The following is a 27,807-nucleotide window of genomic DNA, read 5'->3' as shown; positions in this document are numbered from 1 at the left end:
CCAAAGCCAATGTGAAGGCATAACATATGGTTCACAGAACCACAGAGATGCTACGATAGCATCCACCAGTACCGAGGGAAACTGAAGGGGAACACAAGTATTGTGTGGAAAATATTGAGCTAACAGCCACAAACATGAGTCCTCTCCTTATCTTAAGGCTAGGGACAGCAACGATAGCAGTCACATCTCCCATCAGCCTCTTCCCAAGATACCTTGTTCATACATAGACATTAACTCTCAGTCCTCTCCCACATCCCTACTTTCTTTTTACTATCAAGAAGCAGAAAGTAAAGGGTACTTGCAGTAAAAGAATTCGTCTGAAGTCAGATCTGATCAAGGTTTTGGGTCCTTGGTTGATTAAAAGCCTGCGGTGATGGATGTGGTAAGTTTGCTTAGATAGATCAGATTGAGATTCTACATTTTTTGTTCTGCTGAAAACAACAGAGAAGGAGGATGCTCCTTTCCAGGAATGTTGAACACAAAAAAGTAAGATCTCTGGCACTGGAAAATATCCTCAGCTGAGTTCTGACCCACTGTGACAAACCCTCATAGTCTGAACTTGGGAGAGTTATATACAAATATATATATATATGTCTACAGACATAGCTAGTCCCCAGTTATCTGGGGAAATCTCGGATCAAAGTAACTTCTAAAGAGAAACCTGGTCTCTTAAATCTCTTGGGCAGTTCTGAAAGCAGCTTGTAGTGCCGTTGCGTGTCTCATTTTCCCATGTGTACAGCAATGAGTCAGTCGGGCTAACGACATTGACATATTCCTCAAAAAACCCTGCAGATTTTCATCCACATTTAACATTTATTTACTAGAACCCACTGTGAGGCAATGAGAGCAATGGCTTTTTGATCTTCTTGCAGTCCTGGACTAAACCTGAAATAGTGGCAGAGCTGAAAGCAGCTATCCCTGCCCAGCTGCCAAATAAGCCTAAATGAGCTCTGGCACAAAAGAGCTCAGCCACAGGTCAATGTCACTGGAAGGAGCTCAGTCCCAGATTGAGAGTCGCCCATGTGTGCATTCCTTCCACCCATTTATTGACAGAATAACTCTATTTACTCTGCTCTAGCTGGATTGTATTCCTTTTTTTTGGAAAACAAAGGGGCATGTACAGAGCTGCAGGGCTGTAAGTAGGTGGTGCATGTAAGGTAGGTGAGAAGGACCTGGGGCTAGAGGAAAGCAGCTGCTGCAGGGAGGATTGAGTGGCTGTGCAACGGAGTGCAGGGAACCCAGTGTCTGGAGAGTGGCCATCAAGAAGAGCAAGAAGACAAGACGTAGGCAGGTTGGGACTGAGAGACACCGTGCTTTGCTTTCATCTGCATGACCACTGTGGTAACCAGACCCACTGTCTACTGTCATCTTCCCTCCTTCAAGCAATCTACACCTGCCAGCCAGCATCTGCTCCATCCCTGTGCTGGGGAGCACACACCCTGTGCTTTGTCTCTCCCTCCAATGGGACCAAGGAGGGTAGCTAAGAAATACAGCTGTTGCTCAGCAGCTCCTTCTCCCCCAAGGAAGACAACGTAAGCTATCTGCACCAGCCTCCTGGTTGTTCTCTGCACGGCTGGAGGTGCTTCTACCCTGACTTATTCCAGGCTCAGCCTGCAGATCTTATCCCTGCACAAGCCTCCGAAACCTCCATTTCAGAGAAGAAAAACCCCATTGTACGGGGTGCACTGACACATCGCAGCAGGACAGCACAGGACAAAGGTCGAGCTGAAGGGATATGGCACCACATTATTGATCGCTGAGACAACCTTGAGCTTGGGTAAATAAATGTCCTCCTCTCTCCCCCCTCTCCATGCATGTGTGAGCTGGCTTGCATAGGGGGTGTGGGCCAAGCCTCACAGATGGCAACAGGCTTCAAAGGTAGGTCTGCAGCTCCAGGGGAAACCCCAGTGCCTACCATCAAACCTTCTAAGAAAGAGACTCTGCTGCTGCTGCTTCCTGCCTTCCTGCCCCTGCCCCTGCCCCTCTGTCTGCGGTTCTTTGCTTGTGCCTGCTGTTTCTGAAGGGATGCTGTGATAGCAGAGAAGTGCCTTTGCTCTGCTGGACCGCCCAACTTTGTTCACTGGCAAAGAGATGCTCCCCAGGGGTTGCATAGAGGGTTGACCCATGAGAAGCAAGGGAGGGCAATCTCTGCTGGACCTGTTTGTACCATGTGCCTCTCTAGAAGGGTGTATTAGAGCAGTAGATATGTGGCTGATTGTCCAAGTGCTGATGTTCACCAAGCTGGGTTTAATGTTTTGAAGTGAGCTACCTGATGCTTGCTTTCTGCAAGTGTGTTTTCATGTTGCAAGGCAGCCTGGAGGGCTTGGGACTCTGTAACTGGGAAAAGCAAGGAGACTCAGGAGCCCACTCACCCCTATCTTTGGAATGATTTGTATCACCCATGCAGGCTAAAACGTGCATGAGGCAAACCACCTCTTCCCACATATGCAGCAAGTCCATCCCATTCACTCATACACACCATTGGGCACAAAGGGGACTCTCAGACATGTAGACAGGGCACAGGCATTTCCCAAAATCTCTGTGCCCTCCCACCTGGATGCCTCACACCCCTTTGCTCTGCAGACACAGAAACACAGAAAGCGTTTGTGGGCAGCCATGCACTCAGTGATGGCAGAGGAATGGAGAAGGAATTTGGGTCAGACAACCAAGATCAATGTGGCTCCCTTCATCAATGGCATTTAGTCTGATGCAGTCAGAAGGGGAGTGGTGGAGAGGAAGCAAAAAAGCATCCTGGGGGAGACAAGGGGCAAAGGAAGACAGATGTGCCCTGGCACAAGCAGAGGGTGGTAGGGGGCTGAGTTACTCAGGTTATCTCTCCTCGCTAGCTAAACTAGCATGGCCTTAGCCCTGGGAAACACAGTCTGGTAGGAATGGTAAGGCTTGCATACTTTTAGAGACAGAGAGCAAAATGGAACAGCAGGCAAAGTGCAACTTCTGCCTCCCAGGCTGTGGCTGTTCTGTGCAACTTCTGCGGGCATCTGAGATCATAGATTTTCTATTGTAGTGATTTCTAGGTCAATAAAATACCAGTTTAAAACTATTCCCAGCCTGGGAGGACAACACTTGTGTCTCTGGAGAAATTCATTATTGCACTCATTTGTGGTTTTGGCAGAAGCAAACCCCAGGGAATGCCTTTGAAAATTAAGAAATTACCAGGAGGCATAGACAGGACAATGGCCTGGAAGCCTGTCTCCCATGGAATTAGGAGTTCTACTCACGTTTGCGCTGAGCAATGTCTTTGATGGCTGGCACACAGATCTCTTGGGGCTATAGAGAGGAGCACAGAAATGGCAGAGCACCTCTAGAGACAGATGTGAAGGGAAGCAGAAAACTCATCCTGACCATGGAATGCTGTGTCACTAGATGCCCCTGATGGAGGCTGGGGAACAAGAGGAAGATGCTAACTCCTTCTCAAAGGACAAGTGTGAGACTAACTCACGTGACTGCCTCCGCTACGTGCCCATTGGGATAACCTTTCTTCTGCTGGCTGGAGCTGCTGCAGCAACCTGGTATTTCCTAGGTAAAAATCCAACATGTTTTGTTCCCACACACGAGGTGGATGGGCTGTAGTCAACGCAATGCCCACCTCAAAATGTGTTAGTGACTCTGGGTGATCTTTACAGACTTATACACATGGGTAAACCCCTCTCTCTCACGTATCAGCAGAGTAATCCAGTAGTGTCTTCTGTTGACAGACTACAGACCATGGCACCTGGAACCGGCTATCCTGCAGTATTACTGTGGCAGCCTCCAGGTCCTCAATCGCCAGTACTCCCCAGACCTTGGGCAGGTGGAGTCCAGAGCCTTCTGGTTGGAGTCAGCTAAGCTCCAGAAGATGGTGAGGCCAATTTCATGACCAGAACTGGCCCTGAGGCAGTTCAGTGCGTAGAAGGAGGAAGGGGTCAGGTACCCTCATCCAAGTGACAAACTTGGTGGGTCTCTACAGCAAGAGGGATGGAACATAGGGTTGGCCATAGGTCCTTTGCCACTGTAACATTGCACAATAGTTATCAGACGACATTCTCATTACAGCTGAAGGAACTGATTCGTGCCACAGAGCTGGGTCGATATTACAACTCGAGCACAGTGTATGCCTTTGGGTGAGTAGCACCCACAGCATATTTGCTTGTTCGTGTGTGAAAGCTTCCAGTCGATTCTACTCCGGTTTCATCAAAATCTGACCGTGACAAACTGCTGCAGTCCCTACCATGGGCTGTAGGCTAGGCTGGGCAGCCCAGATCCAGAATGATTCCAGCATGACAGAGCTGGGGATGTTTTGATGTTTATGTTCATCCGAGGTCATAATGAAAAGCCAAAACTGAGGAATTTTTCAGAGAAGCAGAAGTTAGAGAGAGGGGAAAAAAAAAAAAAAAAAGGGCTTGGCATTCTCAGAATCTAACCAGATGGAAATTAACTTTCTAATTCAAGAAAGTCATTTTATGGCCTGATTCTAGGCACCAGAAGGGAGAGGCCAGAATGCACCATGGAAAAGGCATTCCAGCCAAGAAGCACGGTCCATGTGGGAATAGGGTAACAGTGGAATTGGACAGATGTGATACTGCAGCTTTGTAGATCAAGAAAGCAGGAATAACTTCCGAACTGACATATATATTGCTTTTGATTTTTTCCATGGAAAACTACTTCCCTGAAAACGTCCTTCAGCTAAGGAAAATTGCAATTTTAGCAAAGCTCCATTTTCAACTGAGGAAAACAAAGTTTCACTCTCAATTCTTCCTCTAGCCTTTTACTGAACAAAGGTTTGCTCAATTTTCTCTGCCAGCTGGTTGAACAGAGCTTTCCCAGTCATAGTCTCCTGCAGCTTGAGCCTGCCCAGCATTAATGGCTTGTGGTAAGGTACTGAGTCATAAATCATCCACTTGTCACCACTGGGACGTGACACAATCGAGTCTTGAGTGCTTCTTTTCAGTGCCTGGTCAGTAGTAACCAAAGGTCATTTCTGCCTGAAATGAGACCAGTCATTAGAAGAGTCTTGATTAATTATCACATTAATTTGACCACCTACGGTCATCACTAAAGCCAGATGGCATAAAATGGCTTCCTCCCCCAAACAACTGAGCATTAACTAGCACCATGGACGCAGCAGGTCTCCCATCCCACAGAGTGGTTCCTCTGGATCGCAGCAGTGATCTGGAAGGTCAACATTGATAGGTCTGATTTGTGGAAAAACAGCAGGGGCTTAATCTCTGGGGTTTTCCTCTCCAGTGATTCTGAAGAGGAAGACAAAGGATATTTAACATGCTATTTCTCTGTTAGGGAGGGGGCTCTGACCTTCTTCTTCTGGTTTGCCCTCCAAATCCCTGAGAGTCAGCAGCAGGAGATGACTGCCGAGAGGGTAAACACAGTGCTCCACCAGGAGCTCTCCACCAGCTTCAACAGCTCGGGCAGCCTGTCCTACCAGACAGAGTACACGGTCAACCCTGACTCACTGGTTCTGCTGGGTAAGTACCAGCTGCTCAGCTGTGGCCTGAGCAGTCAGAAATGCTCCAAGATTTTATAAGGTGCCAAAAGGAGGCTAGGAGAACAGGCCAGAGGCCACTATTGAAGGGGATAAGGGAAATGTGAACAGAATAGGGAAGAAGTGAGGATCAGGAGATAGAATTACACATGTTTCTTCCTGATAGAGAAATGAACTTTGATTAAAAAAACCTCAAAACCCTAAAACATTCTTCCTTTGAAGGATTAAAGATTATTAGAGATACAGCTGACCATGACCAGTTAGGCAACTTTTTCTTCTCCCCTCAGCTTTGACTTCTCTGGAGTAAGATCTTACACAGATCACGACTTTGATCAGCTCAGCTCAAAAATAGCAAGCAATTAGGTTTCCTGCTTCCCTTTGGGAGATTATTTCAGGCTATTGATTGAGAGAAGAACAAAGGCAACATACCTGAGTCACCACTTGTTTTCCTCCGAGACACAGCATTGTTGCCACTTCATTTCTTGACATATAATATTAAGGATTGTTTCTTTTTGCCCACAGTGAAGATCAAAGCCTCTTTAAAAAGCTACCCTTACAGAAGTTCTTTAAAATAAGTGTGAAATAAAGGACTAGGGATGTGTCTATATTCAAGGCATCCAAACCCAATGGAATTTGCATTTGGTCTTTCTAATGAGACTTAACTTCTCAGCTTTATCGGATTTCTCTTAGAAAGCCCCAAACCTCACAGGTTTTAAAATACATTGGTTTTCTTCTCTCCTCTTGGGACTCTCATTTCCAAGTTTCTTCTTCATTTCCAATTTTTTTTCCCTATACATTTTATCTCATATTTTTCTAAGGTGAAACTTATTTTAAATACCCCACTCTCATTTTCTGTAACTTTTCCCTCCATATCTCAATTGTTTTATATTGGGGACAATTTTTTTGGTGTCCCCAAAGAAAATTTTATTTCCTCAAAATGACTTTAACTCCCTCATCCAGAGCATCATGTCAAGATCTTATTCTGGAGACACATTAGCATCTCATGAGGGCATGTCCGTCACAGTTACCATTAGTCACTTATTTCTACTTATTTTTTGTTTCTAACATACCAGACCTTATGCTCAACTGATTTAAATTAACTTTCTTTAGAAAAGTATCATATTACGTTAAATGCTTCCAAGTCAGCCCATCTAGCATTTTGCCTTTCTACACACTTCATAATGTAACTAATAAACAAAGAAAAATGATGGTGCCATTTTTTAAGCTGTTCCCATTTCCATCTTATTTGCATCTGTTTCACTGTTTTATTCATTCCAGCAGGCCACGCTTCTTTCTGTTTTGGTATTTACACACCAGTTGTAGCTTCTCCAGCTCCTTCTGCTTTCTCTAGTCCTTTCCACCACTCTCTCAGAAGCACAGTCTAGCAACTAAGGCAAAACCCAGAAACTTCTTATACTGCTGGGCCAGGGTGACCTCAAGCCAGTGACTTAACCTCTGGTTTCATTTGCTCTGAAAAACTGGAGTGAAAAAATAGCTAGCTAATAGCAAGTCATTAGCACTTCATTGCTTTCTGACAGACTCATTTGCTGACCTGCTTAATGTTAAGACACAGAGCTGCAAACCATTGACTAGCACAGGAACCTTTCCAATGTTTCATTTTTACTAACACCTCCACTCGCCCCAGGACACTGCCTTCCCCTTTCTCCCAAAGAGTTTCAGGACTACCTTCTCCTTATAGGAGCTCCTTATTACCTTCAGATGAAGAGTACTTAGTATCAGTTCAGTCTATGTCCTTCCCTACAGCACATGCGTTTCTCTAGGAGCCTGCCTTATGCCGGCAGGATCGTCTTTTCCAACACATCTGTTTTTGCTATGACAAATCTGCTTAGCTCTCCCCACAGAATTGCAAGCTCTGCTTAGGAACTACAAAAGACCAAAGCCCTGACCTAGGCAAAACCCCAACAGCAATTCTCACACCCAACTGACCTCACAGTGCCTTTTATTTTGGCAATTATTCTCAGTAGCACCTGATCTCTGGCGGCTCCCAGTTCAGCTGGAAGGCTGGAGCAAAGCCCAGCTCTCCTTAAAATGTTGTCCACCCTCTGACTTTGTTTCATATTGGTTTGTAGTCCTTGCTGGTGGCTTTCTCTGCATCCCCCTTCTCCAGAGGTGTGTTCTGCAAGGATGTCAAGTAGCTCATCAACCGGTGGTCATCAAATGAGACCTCCTTCCCCACCCTCAGTAACTCACACAATTTTTAGTGAGGGTTATTTAAACTAGGAGAGCAGGGGAGGGGAGGGGAGGGAAGATGGTGAAGGCTCTGGGAAGTGGGGTTGTTCCCTGTGGTGTGGTTGGCGGAGGAGTAGGGTGGCTCCCTGAAGCAATGCCCAGGCCATGCTTCCCCATGATTCTGGGCAGAGGAAGAGGTCCTGGAACAGCACAGAAAAATGGGCAAGGAAAAATGGTAGAGAAGCCCATGGTAGACTGGAAAGTATGGACTTGGGCTGTTGGGTTTGGGGCAGAGGCCAGAGAGATTTCTCAAGAGAGACGGGGACAGCATGACTGAAACGGCATGGCTGAAACAAGTTCCTGAGAGCAGATGGAGAAGTACCTGGAGGATGGCTCATACTGAAGTTGTGAGCAAGCCATTTACACAGGAAGGAAGGGAGTCATCACCTGCCATGCTAGTATTCAGATGCTACCAGATTTATCTTTTTGTTTATCTTCCTTTATATATTTTCTTTCTAACAGAATCCAGTGTGAAAGACATAGTAGTGCTGAAATCCACTCTGGGTAGGCTATCTTTTCCTTTCCTTTTGAGTTTGTGATTTTATGGGAGGGATTTTTATAGGGCACAGAAAGCTTCTTTGCTTCTGGAGTTGTAAATCCTGGGAAAGGGAGATGAGAACAGTAGCAAGGGAGCACCAATGCTGCTGCTTGGTCAGATCCAAACTACGTGAAGCAGCTACATGCTGGGTGGCTTTGAGCATCTTGACACCTCTGCCACAGTAGCACACGACTGTGCAAAGATACCAGCTCCCAGCTGCAGCGCAGCCACCTTAGTCTTGCCCTAATGAATGAGTTCTGATGAATCCCATCAGATTGCATGGTGTACTGGTACGACAGAGCTAATCCCAGGCCCCGTGGAATTCTGCTGAGTGGGGATTCTCCTGCATGGCTCTGCACTGGACGTGTTGTCAGTCATTTAGGGGTCTGTTGCCTTAGCAATGTTTGAAGATGCTTTTATTAATTTCAGGTAGTGTTGTAAGTGCTGTGGCTGGGAGCTTGCATCAGATATACTGTTAGAAACTCATTTTTAAGCTGACTTCTATTCAAAAATCTTAATATGGAAGCCTGGTGAAACTTGGAAACCAGGTGAGAGGGTTGTAAAGCAGTGGAGAATATGGGGGTGAGAGGAGAAAGAGGGGAAGAACAAAATAGAGCTAGTAGAAGATAACTGCTCTGTGCTGATATTTAAAGCCTGCGGTAGTACTAGCTTAACCAAGGAAGAGGGGTCAGTTTTTACAGAGAGAAACTGGGGCAACAGTAAAAAGGGACCATTGCCATCACAACATATGTAAAAGTAAACTGAGATCACTGGGATGAGTCAGCCTTACCCTGAAATAGGGCTCACTTACATTGATTTCCCAAGAGACAATACCATATCTTAATTTCCGTTACAACCACCACTAAGCCCTGCTTTGCTTCCACTTACATCACCTCGCAGTTTCAATCCCTCTGTCTTTCCTCTGGATTCAGGTTGCTACAGGTACAGCTATGTCCAAGAGGATGACGTCCTAAGGCTGGAGGGCCCTGACTACCTGGCCTCCAGTTGTCTTTGGCACCTCCATAGCCTCAAGGGCTACATGATCAAGCTGCACCTGGAGTGGACTCTGACGGACTGCAGGGACCGCCTGGCTATGTACAACGCAGCCGGGCCCCTGGAGAAACACCTCATCACCTCGTAGGTAGCTCCTGAGCAGGGCAAGCACAGTGGGGAAGCCGGGCAGGATGGCGCGACACACCACAGCAGGGGAAGGTGTTAGACTGCATTAGAGGAAATTCTCTTTGATGCAGAACCTGTGTCTTGCTGATGAGCCAAAGTCACTGATGTGGGATATCACAGAGCCTGCCATGCAGTCTGAGAGACTACAACAGCACCAGCTGTCTCTCTGCTGGCCTGTTGTTTGACTCAAGTGCCTCACAGCAGGCATGTGCTGCAGATAACACAGACATCTATTGTCTCTTTCTCATTCTTCTTGTTTGTCGCTTGCTTCACTCCTAACCTTTTACCTCTTTCCTCTGAGGATCTATGGCTGCAGCCGGCAGGAGCCCATTGTGGAAGTCCTTTCATCTGGCCCTGTCATGTCCATCGTGTGGAAGAAAGCCATGTACAGCTACTATGACCCTTTCATCCTCTCAGCGCAGGCAGTGCCCCTCAAAGGTGAGGAAGGCTGGAGGAGAGAGGCCATAGACATAGAAAGGACACAGGTTAATTCCTGCATCACAGCTCCTAGAGGTGCTCCATCCTCATTAGGGTCAAAACTCACTCTATATTGCAAGGGTAAAACTGGTCAGTAAAAAGGTTAGATGTTATTCCCTCACCTGTACTCACACATTCACAGCTGGCTCAAGTCTTTACAGCCTAAGGTCTGGCAAGCAGAGCCCAAGTGATTGTGTTACAAGAAGGCCAAGTTCTCGTGCATGGACAAACCAGATGTGGCCTGGACATCACATCCACATGCACTTACAGATAAATATCAATTCAATATGAATCTAAAGCAGCAATTTACATCGCCATTACCCTCTCTGGACAGGAGAAGGAGGCTAAAAGTCTTGCCAGGTAGAAATGGCCCCTTGCAGGGGGACTGAAGTGGAAGATCCCAGCCACCTCTAGCATTAAGCCTTAGAGCCCTTTTTCTCCTACAGTGGGATGAGTATATGGCATCCCCAGGCTGAGGTAGCAGGGCTTTGAATGTCTGTATTTACAGCCTGTGAAGTGAACATAACCCTGCGGGAGAGCCTGGAGCTGCAGGGGAAGATCGGCACCCCACACTACCCCAGTTACTACTCACCCAACACGCAGTGTACCTGGCACATGACGGTAAGAGCCAGCTCCCACAAGAGCATCCACCCCATCCCTGAAACCCATGCCCACATTCAGGGGGATAAGGGGTACAGCTGGTGCCCTCAGTCAGATCTCCATGAGAAGCAAGCCGAGGGTGGCACGCTGCCTAGCCTCCACATAATGTGTGTTTCTGAAGGGAAAGGAGTCTAATATTGGCAGAGCTACCCTGGGCTGCGGCACGGCCCCAGTTTAGAGGGTGCTCCCTTCTGGCCTGCAATGTGCGTATTGACAGCTTTCCCCTTCACATCTACCCTGCTCGTTTCTGTCCTATGGAGTGAGCTGCAGCACTCACAGGAGCCATCGACAACCTGCTCTGGACCCCTTGCCTGCAGGTCCCATCCCTCAACTATGGGGTCACCTTGTGGTTTGATGCCTACTCGCTCAGCAGACAGAAGCACGACCTGCCCTGTACCCAAGGCCAGTGGATAATTCAGAACAGAAGGTGTGTCTTGGGGTCCTCGTTTAATCCACCTGGGATTAAACCGGGATTAAACCTCTGGAGGTTCCCTGCTCACTTCAGCCACCAGGTCTGAGGAAGGACAGGCTATCGCCACACTCAGTGGCCGCTGTTCGTGCTGGTGCCTCTTGCTTTTCTAGTTCTTTTTCAGCCTCTCTTATTCACAGGCTCCCCAGTGAGCACATTTCTTGCAGAATTGCTTCAAGTTACCAGCCTGTCTTCTCTGACTTGCTGTTTGCATCAGGCTTTCTAGTTTTCTCCCATGTGTAACCTTGGTGTCCTCCCACATCAACTTGTGTTTGCAAATCTGCCTGTCACCACCTCTGCAATATTATCTGTGTGCCATTGCCTTCCACCCACCTCCGTACAGACCTTCTGCCTAGCTCCATATCCTCCTGCTTTGACTGCAGCTGCTTTCCACTGCAGGACTTCCCAAAATTAGCACCCATACATAGATGGGGGCTCTGCCACCACCGAGAGCTGCTGCACTCCCATCTCCCCAAAGCAGGCTCGGAGACGGATGGACCCATGGCTTTTGTTTTTCTCCTACATACTGCAAAATTGCCTCTTTTTCCCTCCAAAACTTCCCCCAGCCTGTCTCGTTAACTTCCTCTGCACTCCTGTGGGGGTAACTTCTTTTCCTCTCAGGTGTCTTTCCCAGAAGCAATGTTCACTTGCTTTAGGATTTCCACTTTTTCTCTCCCTGCCTTCCTCTCTTAAACTGTCAGCACCACAGTTACACCGACATGGCTTTTTCAGGAAGATAAATGCAAGGAATTAATTGCTTTCTGTGGTCTGAATTCAGCTCAGAAAGTGGGAAATGTCCAAAGACAGGGTTGCTCTGGACTCTGGATCTCACGCCATAATTGAAGGCATTTTCCCCATACCCAGCCTGTGAGGCCCCCTTCCCACCCCAGCCCCACTGAGCCCATTTGGCTGTCTTCTTCCTCTCTGCCCGAAGCACCCTGCTTGTGTTTGCTCCCCAGGTTGTGTGGTCTGCGGACCCTGCAAGCCTACGCTGAGCGGATCTCAGTCACATCTTCTGCTGATATCACCATCACCTTCACCTCACAGATCTCCTTAACTGGCCCCGGCGTACAGGCAGCTTACAGCCTTTACAACCAATCTGACCGTAAGTTCAGGCTCCTGCCTGCTCCTCAGTGGGATGGTGGCTACCAGCTCCCCCTGTGTACTTGGCTTGTGTTACAATAAACACCAGGCACATCCCATGAAACCTAGATGCCATCAGCACTTCATGCACGTGCTCACAAATGTGCACACACTCATCTCCCAGAGAGAAGAGGCATTTATGTGCAAAGCTGTTTCTGCACATTGTGGCCCTGCCTCATGCTGCAGAGCATCCATGTGCCAAAACCCAAGGTCAGAGAGTTGACTACAGCCTCACTCCAGTGCCCACATCATGGGCTGGCCTTGGGAATTCAGAGAAAGACCAGCTTGAAGTGGCTCTTATGTCAGCTACAAAAGCTCTTAGAGAGAGCTGTTTCCCGCTCACCTTGGAATCTGTGTAAGTGAGAGACAAATAAAACCACACACAAATACACATACGTATATATGCAAATGCACGCCCACAGTCTGTCTTTCCAAGGTTTCTCCATCTCCCTCCTAAAGGGTGCCTGTAACACATACCAGTGCCTGGATATGCACACCTGCAACATGTCTGACACAAACCAAGTTTCAATAACAACCCCAAAGGACCTGTTTCAGCTTTCCCACAGCATTCAGGAGTCAGAGGTACAGCACCCCAAGAGGGTGGCTGTCCTGGCTCTTGCCCATTGGTACACCGGGAAGCAGGGACGGGGCCCTCCCTCTCCTGATGTATAGCATGGCTCTGTTTGCCCTTGTTCAGAGCAGATGATGTGACACACCTGTGGTCAGGGGATGTGCAGCCCCATTTTCAAGCCACAGCGCTCTGCTTCAAGGAAGTTTCCAGTCACTGAGGACTAACTACTCTCTGACGGTTTCACAGCGTGTCCCGGGGAGTTCCTGTGTTCTGTGAATGGTCTGTGTGTCCCAGCCTGTGACGGGATCAAGGACTGCCCCAATGGGCTGGATGAGAGAAACTGTGGTGAGTGATTTCTTCTCCCCGATGGTCCTTGCTCTCAGCAGGACACAGCCCCTTGCTGCTGCAATGGCAGACAGAGATGGGAAGGATTCATTTAATCTAAGTATGCCCTTGTACCTCTCCTCCAGGAGCTTAAACCTCTGCATCCTTAAAAGCCTCAGCCCACTGCTGTATGGCCTCAGCCTGCTCAGGAAGGAGCAGCAACACCTCTTGCTCTTGTGTACAGCACAGTCGTCCTGGGAGAAATCCCTAGTGTCCGTGCACTAAGTGCTCCAAGCAGCCTGAGAGAAGTGGAGGCTGTCCCTCACCTTGTCCTTCTCACCCCCTCTTCCCCAGCCCCGACAATCAACCTCAGCCCTGGCTGACAGCCCCCTCTGCTGTCACAGAACTCAGCATCCCGCTTCCAGCCCTCCCATCCTGCCCACATCTCCCCCAGCCCACTCACTGCCCTGCTCTCTCCCCTTTCCCCCCTCAGCTACTAGATCTATACAGATCCTCACCCATATATTGCACCCCAGGTTGAGAGCATCTAAGTCCTCAATCAGCCATCAGTTCTTCACGCCAACAGCAGTTAGTAGTGATGCAGACACCATCCCCGGCATCCCAGGAATCTCACAAAGCCCCATTCTCATAGGAACAGCTATTCAGGCTCATGCATGGCACCTAATTCATCTATTCTCTCATCCCTGTTGTAAGTGGGGGGGTGCATCACACTGCTGCCACCACTTAGTTTTCATTAGCTGTCCCCTACAGCTGTTTTTCTCAGCTAGGAAGATCCCCGAACCACTGGAGACAGTGGTCAATTATGAAAGATTCAGAGGAAAGTATAGAAATGTCTAAAGTGAAAGGAAGGCGAAATCTTTCTCACTGAAGTTTTCATTCAGCGCTGGAAATCTGAGCGCTCTCACAGGATCACTGAGGTTGGATTTTATACTGTCTGTGGTCTTGCTGACAGCACACACTGTCCCATCATCTAGCTGTCAGGGCTTTCTTGCTTCCCTCATGCATATACACCCTTATGAATATCTAATCCTTTCTTGGATCTTGGCCCCAGGCATTTCTTGTGTCATTCAGTTCCAAGTTCAGACCAAGACTGAAGAAAAATGTATTTGTTTCTCAATGTTTTCAAACATGCTTTCATATTTGAAAAAGAAAACAGAAACATCACGATTTCCTTCCTTTCTTACACTCCTGCCACTGTTGCATCTGTTTACTCACTCTATGTCTGTGTTGAAATGTCCCTGTCTTTAAAATCAGTCTTTACGTTGTCTCAGATCTTCATGCACCTTTCATCATTGGAAGCCTCATGCTAATTATTGAAGAAATTATAGTCATTGCAATAAGAAAATGCCCTGGAGATACTGGCCCATCATGTTTTGTGTTGAATAGAGATGCACACTAACACTTGGCAAGTTCCTGATATAGAAATCTATAACCAGAAGTCAGACTCTGTGATGAGTGGGCACCTGAAGACCATCTGCATCCGTGCTGTTGGAGCTTGTGAGCATTGAGAACTGTTGTTCAGGACTCACCTACCAGAGACTGAGGGGAGCAGCCGGTCTGCAGGGGAAGGTGACCCATGAGCTGAGGGTGACAGCAAGGCAGGAGGAGCAGTGAGCTCACCATACAGGATGCAGTCATACAGAAACTGAGCAAGGCGAGTGGACCAGGTCTGGTGGGGGCCACCTGGGGTCAACCAAGAGTCTAATGACTTCAAGGCAAGTCCATAGTGATGAGGCAGGTCTGAGGACAAGCCAAGAACTCAAGGAGAGTTAAGTCAGCACCAGCAAAATATAAGACAGGGCGCAGACATACCTACAACATAGATCAGGCAAAGACCACACAACTGCACTATACCAAAGCTGGTCTTAATCACACCTTATGTATGAGGCGGGGAAAGAGGTTGCAGAGCCTACTGGTGGATGTAGGACCCTAACCTTCTCTTGCATGGCTAATTCCCAGGTGCTTCCCTCCCTTCCCTTGCAGTGTGCCCTGCAAAGTTCCAGTGCCGTGAAGACAGCTCTTGCATCGAGTTCAGCAAGGTCTGCAACCTGCAGGTGGACTGTGCCAACGGGAGTGATGAGGAGCAGTGCAGTGAAGGTAGGCAGGGGACAAATACCTTCCACTGTGCTCAGCCCAGGACTGTCAGTATTGTACTTCCCTCTTGTGAGGTAAAGGCACCAGCAGCGGGTTAACGTGCCCAACCTGATCACTATGTTTGCTCTGACTGTAGCTGACCAAGCTTGCTCAGGACATCCGCTGTCATCATTTACAGAGTTCCCCAAAGCTCTCTGTTGCCTTCCCCCCCCCCAAAGGACTTTAGGCTGCGCCTACAACCTGCAGCCCTCTCTCTTTGCAGAGGTCCCCTGCAGTCCCTTCACCTACCGCTGTGAGGATGGGACCTGTGTGAAGAAACCCAACCCTGTGTGTGACTCCACTGCAGATTGCAAGGACCTGTCCGATGAGAAGAGCTGTGGTGAGGAAATGCTCAGTCATACCTGTGCCAGGCAGGTTTGGGGTGCCACAGAGCCTCCTTTTCCTCACCACCATCAGCACCCACCCTCCCTTTTTCCACTACCTTCTCCCTACCCCTGCCCCATGGCAACAGTGCCGGTTCTCCATCCTGCAGTGGAAGCAGCAAGGAGCCATCTCTGTGCCGAGCTGTGAGCAGGCGTTTTCCTCTTTGGACTGCTGCTCCCCATCTCCTTCAGGCAGAGGCAGCAGGCCAGATAGACGTGCCTCACATGCCAGGTCCTACCCACAGGCTGCCTGTTGGACCACGATGCTGGCTTATGTGAAGTAATGCCATCCTACAAGGCTCCAGCCAGGGAAATCACCTGAGACTGCACGGTCACTGGCAGGAAGAGAGTTTCTGTTTTCATTTCCCTGCTTGTTTTATGCAGAGCCTTGGTGGGAGGTGAAGGGGAATGACTGTGAGGGTTCCCCAGCAGCACAGCAGGTAGCACAGACATGGTGCTGCCCCCAAAGACATCCCCAGGCTAAGGCTGTGCAGGCATCAATGGGGGCACATGCAGGGCAGAGTGCTCCTTAGACCTGTCCTGCACAGTACATAAAGCATCTGCTTGCTGGGCAAGGCAAGGCATTAAATGTCAAATAAGCAGGATTTAAGTCAGAAAGGAAGGGCAGGCACAGTACATCACGTTCCCTTCCTCCCCTGAAGTACCTGCTGCATCTGCTCTTCCTCAGACTGTGGGCTCCAAGCCCCTCTCAGCAGGATCGTGGGGGGTAAGAATTCCGTGGAAGGGGAATGGCCATGGCAGGCCAGCCTGCAAGTTCGGGGGCGCCACATCTGCGGGGGAACACTTGTTGCTGATCGCTGGGTGGTTTCAGCCGCGCACTGCTTCCAGGATGAGAGGTAAACGGAGAGGGGAGGGTGCTGGGAGGGAGAAGGGCCTGCACTGCTTTCCATGCCATATGTGATGGGAGGATTATCATGGCTTGCAGCTGGAGAAAGGGGTATGGGTACACACACTAGTGTTTGGGTGTGCATCAGGGAAAAAGGAGCAGTGCTGGATTCACAGAGCAGCTTTGGGAGGGCAATGGTAGTGGAAGACACTTCACAGTTCTACCTTTGGTTTGGCTCCGGCTTGTCCCCATGCTATGACAACCATGGAGGCTTCAGCATGTGCTAGGATGGGTCCAGGATAGCATTACCTGTGGAGGATGCTGTTTGGGTCCCATGCTGTCACCTTCAGTATGGTGACACCAGCCTTGGTAGGCCTGGGGCTGTGCTGCAGTTGCACTTCTCACCTCACCCTCCTCCTGCCATGCTCCTACCTGTGTCCTACAACCCTTCAAGGAAGCCCACCAGCACTGGGAGCAGGGCTTTCAAGTGGCCCATGCAGGCTGAATTGACCATTTTGGAGTGTCCCAATGCTAGATGGGGGGGAGCTAGCACAGCCCTGTTAGATAGCTGTACTGTTCTCTGTGTATCACCTTGTTAGGCTGTTCCTGGCTTTCACCCCTGTTCCTGTAAAGGGCTGTCATGCCTTTTAATACCCTCACTCCTGAGCTGCTTCTCTCACTTTACTCCCTCTTAGAAACCTCTGAGAGCTTGCTCTCCTTCTCCATCTCTCCTTCTCCTTGCAGCTTTGCTTCACCCACTCAGCCCTTCCTCTCTTCCCTATCACAATGACTTGCACACGACCAGCCCCACTTGCTTGCCTAACCTATATACACATTTTAGCCTGCTTTGTGAAGGAAAATAAAATAAGCAAATGTCAAGTTTTCCATGTGAATGAGCACCTGCCCAAAGCTGGTCCCACCGTACAGGCATGCCAAGGCATCAAAAAATGTCCCACCTAGTTTCTTCATATCAGTAGCCAAATAAAAAAGAGGCCCCTCTGAAGAACAAGTTCATCCATATCAGATACTCCTCGAAAGACTGCAACAGAAATAGCCAGGCTCTGCCCATCCTTCTCTGTCCCTGTGACAAGTTATCTTCTCTGCTGCATCCCACAGGCTGGCCTCTGCCTCCATCTGGACAGTTTACCTGGGGAAATACTTGCAAAATGCCACCAGCCACACCGAGGTGTCCTTCAAGGTGATCCGCCTCTTCCTCCACCCTTACTACGAGGAGGACAGCCATGATTACGATGTGGCCCTGCTCCAGCTGGACCATCCTGTTATCATTTCACCCTTAATCCAGCCCATCTGCTTGCCTGCTCCTTCTCACTTCTTTGAGCCTGGCCTTCACTGCTGGATCACTGGCTGGGGAGCCCTCAAGGAAGGCGGTAGGTGCAAGGTCTTTGCTGGTGGCCTGCTGTAGCAGAGCCAAGGCAGAAACATAGGTTCAGATGCGAGGTAGGCAGGATAGACTTCTGTTTACCCCAAAGCATTATGCCTCCTTCACCCCCCTTGATTTTGGGTCACAGGTTGGATAAAGCTACCTACTGAGTACCTTGAAATCTCATTCAGAGAGGACAGCATGACAGTGTGGTAATCTATATGGGGACAGCATGCGTTCTTTAATTCAAAGACTAGAATGGTCCTTCAGGAATTAGGGGTCTGTGTAGTGCCTATTCAGCCATGATCACAGCAGGGAGCAGCCCCAGCCTCTTAAGCCCAACCCCATGTTTATATAGACATTTGCTTACAGCAACCTTTTCCTCATGTCAAAGACCCTCGAACCTGCATCCCCTCGGCCACACCTGTACTATTAAATTCAGTGGGAGCAGTGCAGTGCCCTGCTGTAAGTTAGACTGTGATGACAGTGAAAAGCAGAATAGAAATGGCAGCTTTCAGCATACAGTGGGATGGGCATGGGCTGAGGATCACAGTAAATGGTGGTAAGCTCCACCACTGCTCACCTGCACTATTTTTGGTGCTGTACCACTCAGGGCACATCAGTAATGTTCTGCAGAAGGTGGACGTGCAGCTCATCCAGCAGGACATCTGCAGCGAGGCCTATCACTACATGATTTCACCCAGGATGCTGTGTGCTGGGTACCACAAGGGCAACAAAGATGCCTGCCAGGTGACAGAGGAATTGTGGGATCAGGGTTGACTACCGGAGGTGGGGTGTGTTCCAAGTCTCCCAGATGCACACCATAGCCTGAAATAAGGGTGAAAAGACTGTAAAATGCGTGACTATCCCAACATTTCCTCTGATCTAAGTGTCCAGCAATAGTTCTTGGGACACTTCTTCCCACCATCTTTGCCTTAGGCAGGATCCAATTGCACTTAAACTTCTCCTTTTCTTATTTCAGCCCATTCTCCACTCTTTACCTCACACTTCCAGGTCATGTGTTTACATCAGTCTTTTACCCCTCAGCCTCTGTAGCTCTTGTCACGCACATTAGCCTGTGTGTTCCTTCATTATTATCAATTGCAAGGAATTCCTCTGTCTCCCATTCCTCCAGGTATCCCGTTAAATTCCACCAGCTTCCTTCCTCTCCATATGTTTGGAAATGCCACACAGAGCAGCAAGAAACAATGGATCACCATTACCCCATTTTCTTTTCCATTTCTCTAGGGTGATTCTGGAGGTCCCCTGGCCTGCAAGGAACCCAGTGGCAGGTGGTTTCTGGCTGGTTTGGTCAGCTGGGGAATGGGATGCGCACGTCCAAATCACTATGGAGTCTACACCAGGATCACCCAAGTGCTGGCCTGGTTGAACCAAACCATGAGTTGAGAAAAGTGCATCTCTGCCTTCTCGCCATGAGACCTACACCCACATTGCACTCATTCCTGATCTTGCTCACTTGCCTCTCAGAGAAGGAGAGTTTCTATGTAGGATGTTGTCAGACCCAGGACGGTGCCATGGGAGTTGTGGAGAAAACCAGGCAAACCTTCTTCCCTCTTAGTGCTTCCCAGGGAGCATCCCAAGGTGTTTTTAGGCCATCCATCCAAAAGGGGGGGGGGGGGGGGCTGTGCATGTGACACAACACACAGCAGCAGTCCAAGTTGATGGAATAAGGGGAGTTGAACTTTCCATGAACCATGTGATCCAGCTGCAATCTTATGCTGGAACATTTGCTGAAAGAAAAATGTGACTGATGTAGTTAGAGATTCCAGTAACTGTGAAATCAATCTGTCTCCCTCTTCCTTCCTGCTGCTCATCCTTCTTCCCCCTTACCCTCCCATCACTCCTCCTCTTCCATCTCCCTAATTGCTTCTTTTCTTAGCCTGCGCGTGCTGCTCAGTGTGCTGCTCAGCTCAACCAGGCAGCTCTTCACATCTCGCTGACTCCCAGGCATGAGTCCAGCATCACACCCCCAGGCACGTGTCCTGCCTCCCTGCTGGAGCAGCACCCAGCCTCTGCTGCTGCGCTTTCCCCAGGGAAATGCCCATCAGAGCAGCCTCCCATCCCCTTCCCTCTGTCCTTCTAAATACATTTAATGTGAGGGCGCCTCAACTGCTTCCATCTCCTAACTCAAGAGAATCCAGGAAGTGAAGGAGAAGGCTTCAGTGCTGAAACAGTAACTGCTATGGGTTTGATTTTTTTTACCAAAGATATATATATGTGTGTGTATATTTACAATGGGCCACTCTCTGAAATTAGAAATAAAAATAATTCGAGGGGTTTTTTTTGCTCTAGTTTGCATTACTGTATTAAAAATCATCTTGGGGTTAGTATCTTTTTGACCAAACTCCAATCCCGGCACTGAGAACTGGCAAAAATTTCCACACCCTTATGCTCCCTTCTCAGCTGTCCCCCAGGCACAGTGGGATCTAGCTAGAGAGATGGGGGATCCTCACTTATTATTATGATTTAGGGCTGCAGATACCAATAATACCCAGTTGACTGCAGTGGAGATGCAGCAGCAATGCAGTGGGAAGTATCTCCAGCCCCCGGAAGGCAGGTGCAGCAAAAGCAGCTTCTGGTGGCTCAAGGTGATGAATTCAAACTCCTCCAGCTCCCACAGCCCCCTTCTGCAGCACTACGTTTCTGCCACTTGAAATGAGAGGCGGCAAGGAATAGAGTGTGAATTTTATTTGGGAGTTACAACCTGGTGTCCTCAGGCACAGCAGTGAGGCCAACACCCCGCTCCCCAAGACAGGGATTACCACATCAGGTGCCAGCATGTTCTGGGTACACATCCATCTCCTTACCCTGCCAACACAGGGCTGCTCTGGGAGACAGTCAGGGAGGCACCAAGGATGCAATGCCCAGCACAGGGACACCCCACGAGCAGTGCAGGTGGCACAGAAAAGAGTAGTGTCTCTGCACTTGCCCTCTGGCCACAAGCCCTGACCTGCAACAGCAAAAGAACAAGGGGTACTTCTGATGCTGCCACCACCTCGGGGCCTCGGTTGCACTCAGGGTGTTGAGGAAGGGACCGCAAGCTGCAGTGGCTTATCACTGATGTCCCCAGCAGGGGCCACTGTGACATTAAGGATAGCCAGCCTGCTAAGCATCGGGGCGGTGACGGGGGGGCCTGGGCTCCAAGCCGCTCCAGCAGCCATGGGGCTTCATGCAGCATCTGCCTTCCTCCAGGGATGGAGGCTGAGGTCTCTGAGGTCAGTTTGTAAAACAGAGTGAAGGAGACTGGGGGGGTGGGGGGGTGTCACCATGGGGCAAAGGGTCGCCGTATGCCGCAGTACAAAAATAAAGATATAAATAAGAAATGAAAAGGCTGGAGTGCAGTGTCGGGATCACATCCTCAGACCTCTGGCTTGTAACAGCTAGAGAATGGAGAGAGAAAGAGAGAAACAAAATCAGTGGCAGGAAAAGAAAAGTGATTGAGCATAGAGAGAAGAGTGAGAAACAGGAAAAGGGAAATGACAGTGGAAATAATAACAGAATCAAAATAAAAGAGATGAGGAGTGAGGGTGGGAGAACAGAGAAAAGGAAGGACAAGTATATGTGATTAACATACATTGACTTTTAAGAGAGTAACACTCAGGTCCCACAGCCATGGACAAGGAGGTTATTGAACAGGAGAGAGAAATGTCAACCAGCTAACAAGTGCCCTTCACCCGGATGGAAAGTGGCACTGAGCACCTCCGGATTAACAAGAGTGCTGTGGTTTTCCAGTATGAGAGAGCAGTCCTCCTTTTAAAGCTTTCCGTACCCAGCCCCATGCATACCAGTTAGACAGCCTCCTTGAGCAGGAGGCAGAGCAGAGGCTTATTTTGCACGCAGCTGTAAGAGCATCTGAAGAGGGGACCATCCGCTTCTGCTCTGCCTTCACCACCCTCTCCCGCTGCACTCTTACCCTGCCAAAGGCCATGGGGTTTTGAAAAGCCCAGGGAAGTGAGAGCAGGGAAGGAAAAATAACAGGCTGCCTCCTGAAAACTGCTTTTGGGCTGGCAGGCAAAGGAGCTGCGGGCGGCAGCTTGGAGAAGTGATCTGGCATGCGTGTCAGGCAGACACGTGGCAGACTTCCCCCCCCTCCCGCCCCAGTTTGCATTCATTCCCACCAGCTCTGCTCTCCTTTCTGCTGTCAGAGCCTCTGGTCCAGAGCCGTAGGGCCTGCTTGGCAGGTAAAGACACACATAGGATGAGAACTGGAAAAGCTTCCTTAGAGATGAGTCAGCCTCCCCTCCCTCCTTCCCCTCCCCAAGCTCTACAAACCAGGGCCATACCCACAGGAGGGAAGTGAGTCACTCATGCAGAGCTCAGGCTGGCGGGAGCTGAGAGTGCAGACAGGTAACATACCTGCAGAGGAGGAAAAGTGAGGAGCAAAGAGAAACAGGGTCCAGAGCAGGGAACGCTTTGAGTCCTGGCAGGCAAAGGATGCTGAGGGAAGGATGCTGGAGAGTGGGGCAGGGTAGGAGGGAGGTGACAGTGCTGGGATGGACACGGAGGGGAGCAGGAAGGATGGTCTGAAGGAGCTCAGAGCAATCCTGAATAGGTGTACAGTCTGCAAATAAAAGTATAACCATAAATAAACCCAGCAGTATCAAATACAAAGCAGCAGCCACAGTGACAGCTCTCCTCAGTCAGCTTTGTCTCCCAAGAACTCCTGCTCCCTGAAAGGACTTCCCCATGCCCCACACCTGCCCTAGTCCTTCCCTGCTGCTGGCTGTGAGCTCTCACCAGAAAGGTGGACGGGTCTATGCTTGGGGGTTATTTTTATCATTTTCCTCAAGGATTTGCTGCACCTTTCTCCTCTGCTTCTGCTTCTGCCTCTGCCTCCTCCTCCATCTCCTGCTCTTCCTCCTCCAGGTCCTCCTCTGTGCTCTGTGGCCCAGCATGCAGGACAAAGGGAAAAAAGAGTGGATACTTGCAAGATCAGCCATGGTAGTTCTTTCTGACACACAAGGGAATAAAGCAATGGTCATGACACTGAAATAAAAAGGGACCTTTCCCCATGGCCAAGACAGTTCTGGGTCAGGGAGCATAGAGACTTGTCTTCCTCTGGAGCATCGCATCAGGGCTATCTAACCCACTTACAAGTGCTGTGATCCCACTGCCAAAAAAAACACCACTAGTCACTAGTGGTCCCTCCTGTACCCTAGATGTCTATAGCATGTCATGCACTGCCACATGTTTCTGTCCTTCCTTCAAAAGGGGAACAGATGATTTCCTGCCTCTTAGGCTGGGACTCAGCAAAAGGAAAGAGAACGCTGCAAAACCTTTAGGGAAATCACACTCCACAGGCAGAGTGACACACATAACACGGTCATGAGGAGGCATGAGGGGGATATTAGAGTAGCATGAGAGTGCTAGGGTCACTTGCTAAAGCCATTTGCCACACACAGCCAGACACCACCACTCTCAACTCACACTCTTTTTGGGCAATGGGTATAATGCCACAGTACTGAACACCAGGACACTCCACTGAGGTGCCCGACAGTCACAGTCGAGAGAAGAAAGAAAGAGGGAGCAAACAAGCAAAGGGTTTCATAGGCAAAGGGAGCAGGGCCATAGAAATGTTGGTCTCGCCTTGGCTTTGTGGCTGGGCTCAGAGCTCAGGCCACTGTGGGAGTTGTACAGCTCTTTGGAGACCACGCACAGGAACTCTGTCTGATCCTCATTCCCATAGTTATAGGATGAACCAATGTTCACAAGCTAGAAAAGACAAGAGCAAGAATCACAAGCACATGTTACTGCAAACATCCAATCCACCTGGGGAGCAAGGCAGAAAGCCCACCAAGTAGCATGGAGTCCAGTCCACACCCCCAATAGAAAGACCAGGAGAGGAGTCAGTCAGGATGCAAAACAGCTTAACGTCAATACAGCATCCTCCAAACCTCTAAAGAAGGGGCAAAATAGAGACACTGTTGATAGCACCATCAATGACTGACCCAACAATCTGAGAGAAGAAAGGTGCCTTGCCTGTGTACTGTATGGTATCCATGATCTTTTCCCCAAAAGACAACTGCTTCCCACCCTCCTCTACCTTCTCCATACCTGCTCAAAGCGCCATCCATCCGACATAGTGGAAACCATCTGAGTGAGCTCCTCTTCCTGGCACTGTAGCACACGGTAGACATGCTTAGGAGGTACCTGAGAGCAAAATTGCACGACATGTTAACAGCAGTGAGATGCTACAGGCTGTTGCCCTCCTGCAGAATGAAATGGTAATACCCCTGCTCAACAGACCTTTCCTCTTCCCCATGTCCCAGGTTAAAAAGGAGTGAAACCACAACCCAACTTTCTACTATGTTATCACGGGGAGCAAGAATAACAATATTTCTAGAGAGAAGGGACTGAGCTGAGTGCTTCCTGCATTGTCCCCAGAAGATACTGGGATCTTCCCATGGGGAGTCTGCATTTGTTGTTACAAAGCCACTTATGCAAATGCCACAACTGCTGATGGGGTTTTGAGAACACGAAATGACTGCGTTGCTGGAGGCTTGCAACATGAGGCAGACATAATGAAAAGCGAGGTATCCGCCAAAACTCCCAGAAGACGGATTTTAAAACGTTATTGAGCAAGACAAGGTGTGATTGTGCCATAGGTTCGATTCCTTGTGCCTCAGTGTCTGCATTAAACTTTTCCACAGACATGTCTTCACCTTTTCCATCCAGGTTTCTCTACAGGTATCCCCATTCTTTTCACTGTGATTACACTCCTAAGGCTCCCAACACCACAGCCTTCCTCCTCATGACACCTTCACTCTTCTCATTCTTCTATATCCTACAGCAACCAACTGCCTTCTTCCAAATGCTAAAGGAGCTGATTTGCTTCAAGAGCTACATCCAGCACTACTTCTGGGGACGCAAAACAAGCCTGTAACTTGCTTATTGCAATTAAAATGGTGATAGCTTGTTCCCTAAGATATTTTGTTATGTAGACATTTGCACACAAACTCAAATTAGTTGCTTCTTAACATTCCTTGCTGCTTCTCCCAGGCCTGCTCTCCCTCTAGACTCAACTCTCCTTTTCCACACACCCTTCTTTGCCCACCCAACACTATCTTTCCTTGCCATTTCTCTCCATACCTGAGTTACTGTGTAGTCCTTCTCCTCCAGTCGATCCTTGATTATTCGGATTAAAGGACCAATGTTATAGAACTCAGCTTCTTCTAGCACACCTGAAAAAGACAGGACCACAAAACTCAACAGCTCATCTTTGGCTTTTGGCTTGCAAAAGATCAGTTTTGCTTTCCAAGATCCATAGGGAGAAATGATGCTGCAGCCTCGCTTTTCCACAAGTTTCTGTTGCTTGAAACTCTTACTGCAAAGAACAGAAGCCTGTCTCTCTGCATTGCATCTCTAATGCTCACCCCAATTTCCTTATGATGCCTGCTACTACAGAAACAGCTACTGCCAGTGAAGGCTTGTGCAGAGAACTGCTAATACTTTTCCCACGTAACTGGCCAAAAAATGTAGGTTCCAGCCTCTCTCCATGACCACTAATTGTCACCTTGTTCAGGCCCTCTCCTAAAGGCAGAGAACTACAACTTGTTCTGGTGTTGTCACTAAAAGACAACCTCAGAACTGTGTTTATTACAATTCTGTACATTTCCTAGACATATTTTTGGACTTACAACTCATAAAATGATTCTGAGGAAAACCTTCCTTGCATTAGGTAAAAATACTAAGAGAGAGAGGCAAGAAAACTAATCAACATGCAGAAACTGTGCTTGGCAAGGGCTGAACAGCACAGCCTGTCTTTGCATTCAGCTCCTTGTTAGACTATAGCATCCAACAACATAACGAGGCATCAGGGACTGCTGGCTGGTAACACCATGATGTTACTGAGTTACCCATTAGACCTCTTGTAAACCTAAAACAAGAGATGCTTTTTGTCTGGCTTGCTCCACTGGAATTGCTGCAGCCCATGACCCATCACAGAACTAGTAGCATACATTGCATATCACTGATTAACGGTCTTTATTACAGTCAGTAGAGGAGGGAGACTTGGCTTTGTTTGGTCTTCTGGGGGGTTCGTTCCTTGTTAGAAATGCTCAAGCATTAATAGAAAACTCAGTCACAGAGCCTTGGTAAAAGTGGATCAGAAACAAGTAAAAAATGGCATATTGAGGCTGAGAGATCTTGCCTACTTCTGTCTTGGTGGCATCTCTGCTGAATGAATGGTATGAAGTCAAAACACCTTTAGGATGCCTACCTCACCTACTCCAGCCCCCTTTAAGAAAAGGAAACATTGGCATGCATTCCAAGAGCTGCAGGGATAGCCCTCTCAAATCCCCTCACATCAACCTCCAGAAAGATAATGAGCGACAACAAGTGCTATTGTGTCCTGCCTGCAGCAGTGATGCTAGGTGGGAAGCTTCTGAGCTCCAAGACTCACCCTCTTCAGCCATATCTTTATCCAGAACCAGCTTCCCATGACGGAGGAAATTCAGGATTGGTCCAAAGTAAGTGGGGTCCCGGTCTATTAGGTATGCACCAGTCTCATCCTAGCAACAGAGATGGACCACAAGGAGAAAGAAAACATGGGGAACTTGCAACCAATCCTCAAATACTCTGAACTATAAGAAAAAATACAAACCTAAGCAAAAAAAAAAGTCCACTATTTCTAAGATTCTTCAGAAATCAGCTGGTCCCTGATAGTCCCTACCCAAGTCAGCCCAGCTTGCATTGTAACTCCTGCATTTGTACGTTTAGCGTGCCCACCTCAGCATGGACCAACCGAGCTGCGAAAGCCAAAACAACAGCCCTCAGTCTCCTTCTGCAACTGTGCATGCAGGCTTGGTGTGAGGGAGCAGAGAGACCCCTTACAGGGGACAAGGCCGAGTCAGGCAGATACAGCTGAGAGCTAGATGCAGGGAATATGGGGCTATGGAGAGGCAGGAGAGCAGGGGTGGAGGGAAGATGTCTTCTCTTTTCCCCAGCTCCAGAAAGACAGATAAAAGACTACAACACAGTGGAATCTGGGGAGGGGAAATCATTCCCGGAAGAGGGGGGAGAAAGAGCAGGCATTTTTCACTCAGCTACTCCTGCAGCTCTCAGAGTCTGGCTCCATCCCTGCATCCCTCCAGCCCTCCCCAAGCTCAGTGGGGTACAGTGCGGGAGGCAACCCAGCTGCCTTACCCGGTCCGACTGCAGCTCCTCGCCCTGGCACAAGCGACACAAGAAAGATTTCTGCTCCCGACACAGGGTCTGCCTGGTGGTGAGGAAGACTGTGCCCCCCACATTGAGCCTCACCCACTTGGCATGAGTGCCAGAGGGTGGTGGGATGCCCCAGGTGCAGCTTAGCCCCACGGCATCCTGCATGTCCTCCCCGCCTTCCATCCTCATCCTCATCCTCACCCCCCCCCCCCCCAGCATGCAGGGACTGCCTCAGGTGCTCTTTGCCGAGGAATGCCGGGATCTGTAGTTTATCCACCTCTCCCTCCTCAGTAGCCGTGTTTCCTTGGGGGCCAGAGTCCTCCCTGTGACTGCCAAGGGAGTCCCGACGGCAGAAAGGATGCTCTGTGCTGGAGGATATCACTGCGACTATAATGGGTAGCAAAACCACAGCTCCACAGCGCTGACTCTCCCTAGCTTTTCTCCTGTTCACATTATCACTAACCAAGGGCTGCCAGCACTTCGGCGCTGCACGGTGTTATGCAAAAATCGTCGGCATCTATTTCCACAGGCATTCTCTCTGGCTCCTTAAAAGGTTCTGGGAACTGTAGTTTGCATGGACATGCACAAAAGGGTTCTGGGAACTGTAGTTTTCCTATCCTTCCATCCCTGCAATTAGGACGTTGTAAGGAAGGGGGCTGCACTGTACTACCTGACCCCACCCCTGCGCCGAGCAGTCTGCCTGCTTCCAGTCCTGGGTCTTGCCTGCAAGCTTCCTTGGAGTCAGGCAGAG

General features: G+C 49.1%; 2 protein-coding genes across 9 annotated transcripts; one reads left to right on the top strand and one right to left on the bottom strand.

Moving 5' to 3' along the window:
- Positions 1 to 1,100: 1,100 nt before the first annotated feature.
- On the top strand, positions 1,101 to 20,170 carry TMPRSS6 (transmembrane serine protease 6). 6 transcript variants are annotated; one of them, XM_062602664.1, is made up of 18 exons: positions 1,101 to 1,777; positions 3,385 to 3,541; positions 3,717 to 3,859; positions 4,054 to 4,121; positions 5,296 to 5,480; positions 8,210 to 8,251; positions 9,218 to 9,422; positions 9,766 to 9,902; positions 10,450 to 10,562; positions 10,919 to 11,028; positions 12,030 to 12,175; positions 13,031 to 13,129; positions 15,113 to 15,226; positions 15,486 to 15,602; positions 16,334 to 16,502; positions 17,609 to 17,880; positions 18,487 to 18,623; positions 19,122 to 20,170. In XM_062602664.1, exons 2-18 carry the CDS (start codon positions 3,385 to 3,387, stop codon positions 19,278 to 19,280), a joined length of 2,373 nt encoding a protein of 790 aa, XP_062458648.1. In that variant the 5' UTR covers positions 1,101 to 1,777; the 3' UTR covers positions 19,281 to 20,170. The 6 variants fall into 6 exon arrangements, with proteins under 6 accessions (XP_062458648.1, XP_062458651.1, XP_062458649.1 ...); XM_062602665.1 differs by lacking the exon at positions 1,101 to 1,777 and adding an exon at positions 1,798 to 1,878; XM_062602667.1 differs by lacking the exon at positions 18,487 to 18,623 and having other exon boundaries at positions 19,122 to 19,254.
- A 394-nt stretch (positions 20,171 to 20,564) lies between these two features.
- On the bottom strand, positions 20,565 to 27,268 carry KCTD17 (potassium channel tetramerization domain containing 17). Of its 3 annotated transcripts, none has more exons than XR_009961562.1 (8): positions 27,039 to 27,268; positions 26,296 to 26,404; positions 24,984 to 25,075; positions 23,949 to 24,044; positions 23,481 to 23,606; positions 22,632 to 22,775; positions 22,178 to 22,250; positions 20,565 to 21,274 (listed from the first exon to the last, which is right to left on the bottom strand). XR_009961562.1 is itself a non-coding variant. In XM_062602673.1 (8 exons), the coding sequence occupies exons 1-8, from the start codon at positions 27,249 to 27,251 to the stop codon at positions 21,253 to 21,255; spliced, it is 810 nt and encodes a 269-aa protein (XP_062458657.1). In that variant the 5' UTR covers positions 27,252 to 27,268; the 3' UTR covers positions 20,565 to 21,252. The 3 variants fall into 3 exon arrangements, 2 of the variants coding, with proteins under 2 accessions (XP_062458657.1, XP_062458658.1); XM_062602673.1 differs by having other exon boundaries at positions 22,697 to 22,775; XM_062602674.1 differs by lacking the exon at positions 22,178 to 22,250.
- Between the last annotated feature and the right edge of the window lie 539 nt (positions 27,269 to 27,807).

Source organism: Pezoporus occidentalis, unplaced genomic scaffold (assembly GCF_034315485.1).
Source record: "Pezoporus occidentalis ecotype Australia unplaced genomic scaffold, CSIRO_AGI_Poc_V1 ctg78, whole genome shotgun sequence".
NCBI lineage: Eukaryota > Metazoa > Chordata > Aves > Psittaciformes > Psittacidae > Pezoporus > Pezoporus occidentalis.
Note: the sequence above shows the minus strand (reverse complement) of the source record. Positions and strands in the feature narration are given on the sequence as shown.

What these genes read in the sequence shown, in the direction of transcription:
- KCTD17 (XM_062602673.1), bottom strand. Translation starts at nt 27,251, where the DNA reads ATGAGGATGAGGATGGAAGGCGGGGAGGACATGCAGGATGCCGTGGGG. An exon ending in AGCAGAAGCAGAGGAGAAAG is followed by an intron (nt 22,251 to 22,696) that starts GTGCAGCAAATC and finishes CCTCCTCTGCAG; the next exon opens with GTATGTTACCTGTCTGCACT. An exon ending in GACTCACTTCCCTCCTGTGG is followed by an intron (nt 21,275 to 22,177) that starts GTATGGCCCTGG and finishes TCCATTCTCTAG; the next exon opens with CTGTTACAAGCCAGAGGTCT.
- TMPRSS6 (XM_062602664.1), top strand. Translation starts at nt 3,385, where the DNA reads ATGCCCCTGATGGAGGCTGGGGAACAAGAGGAAGATGCTAACTCCTTC. An exon ending in AGTGCTGAAATCCACTCTGG is followed by an intron (nt 8,252 to 9,217) that starts GTAGGCTATCTT and finishes CTCTGGATTCAG; the next exon opens with GTTGCTACAGGTACAGCTAT. An exon ending in GGGAGCCCTCAAGGAAGGCG is followed by an intron (nt 17,881 to 18,486) that starts GTAGGTGCAAGG and finishes TGTACCACTCAG; the next exon opens with GGCACATCAGTAATGTTCTG.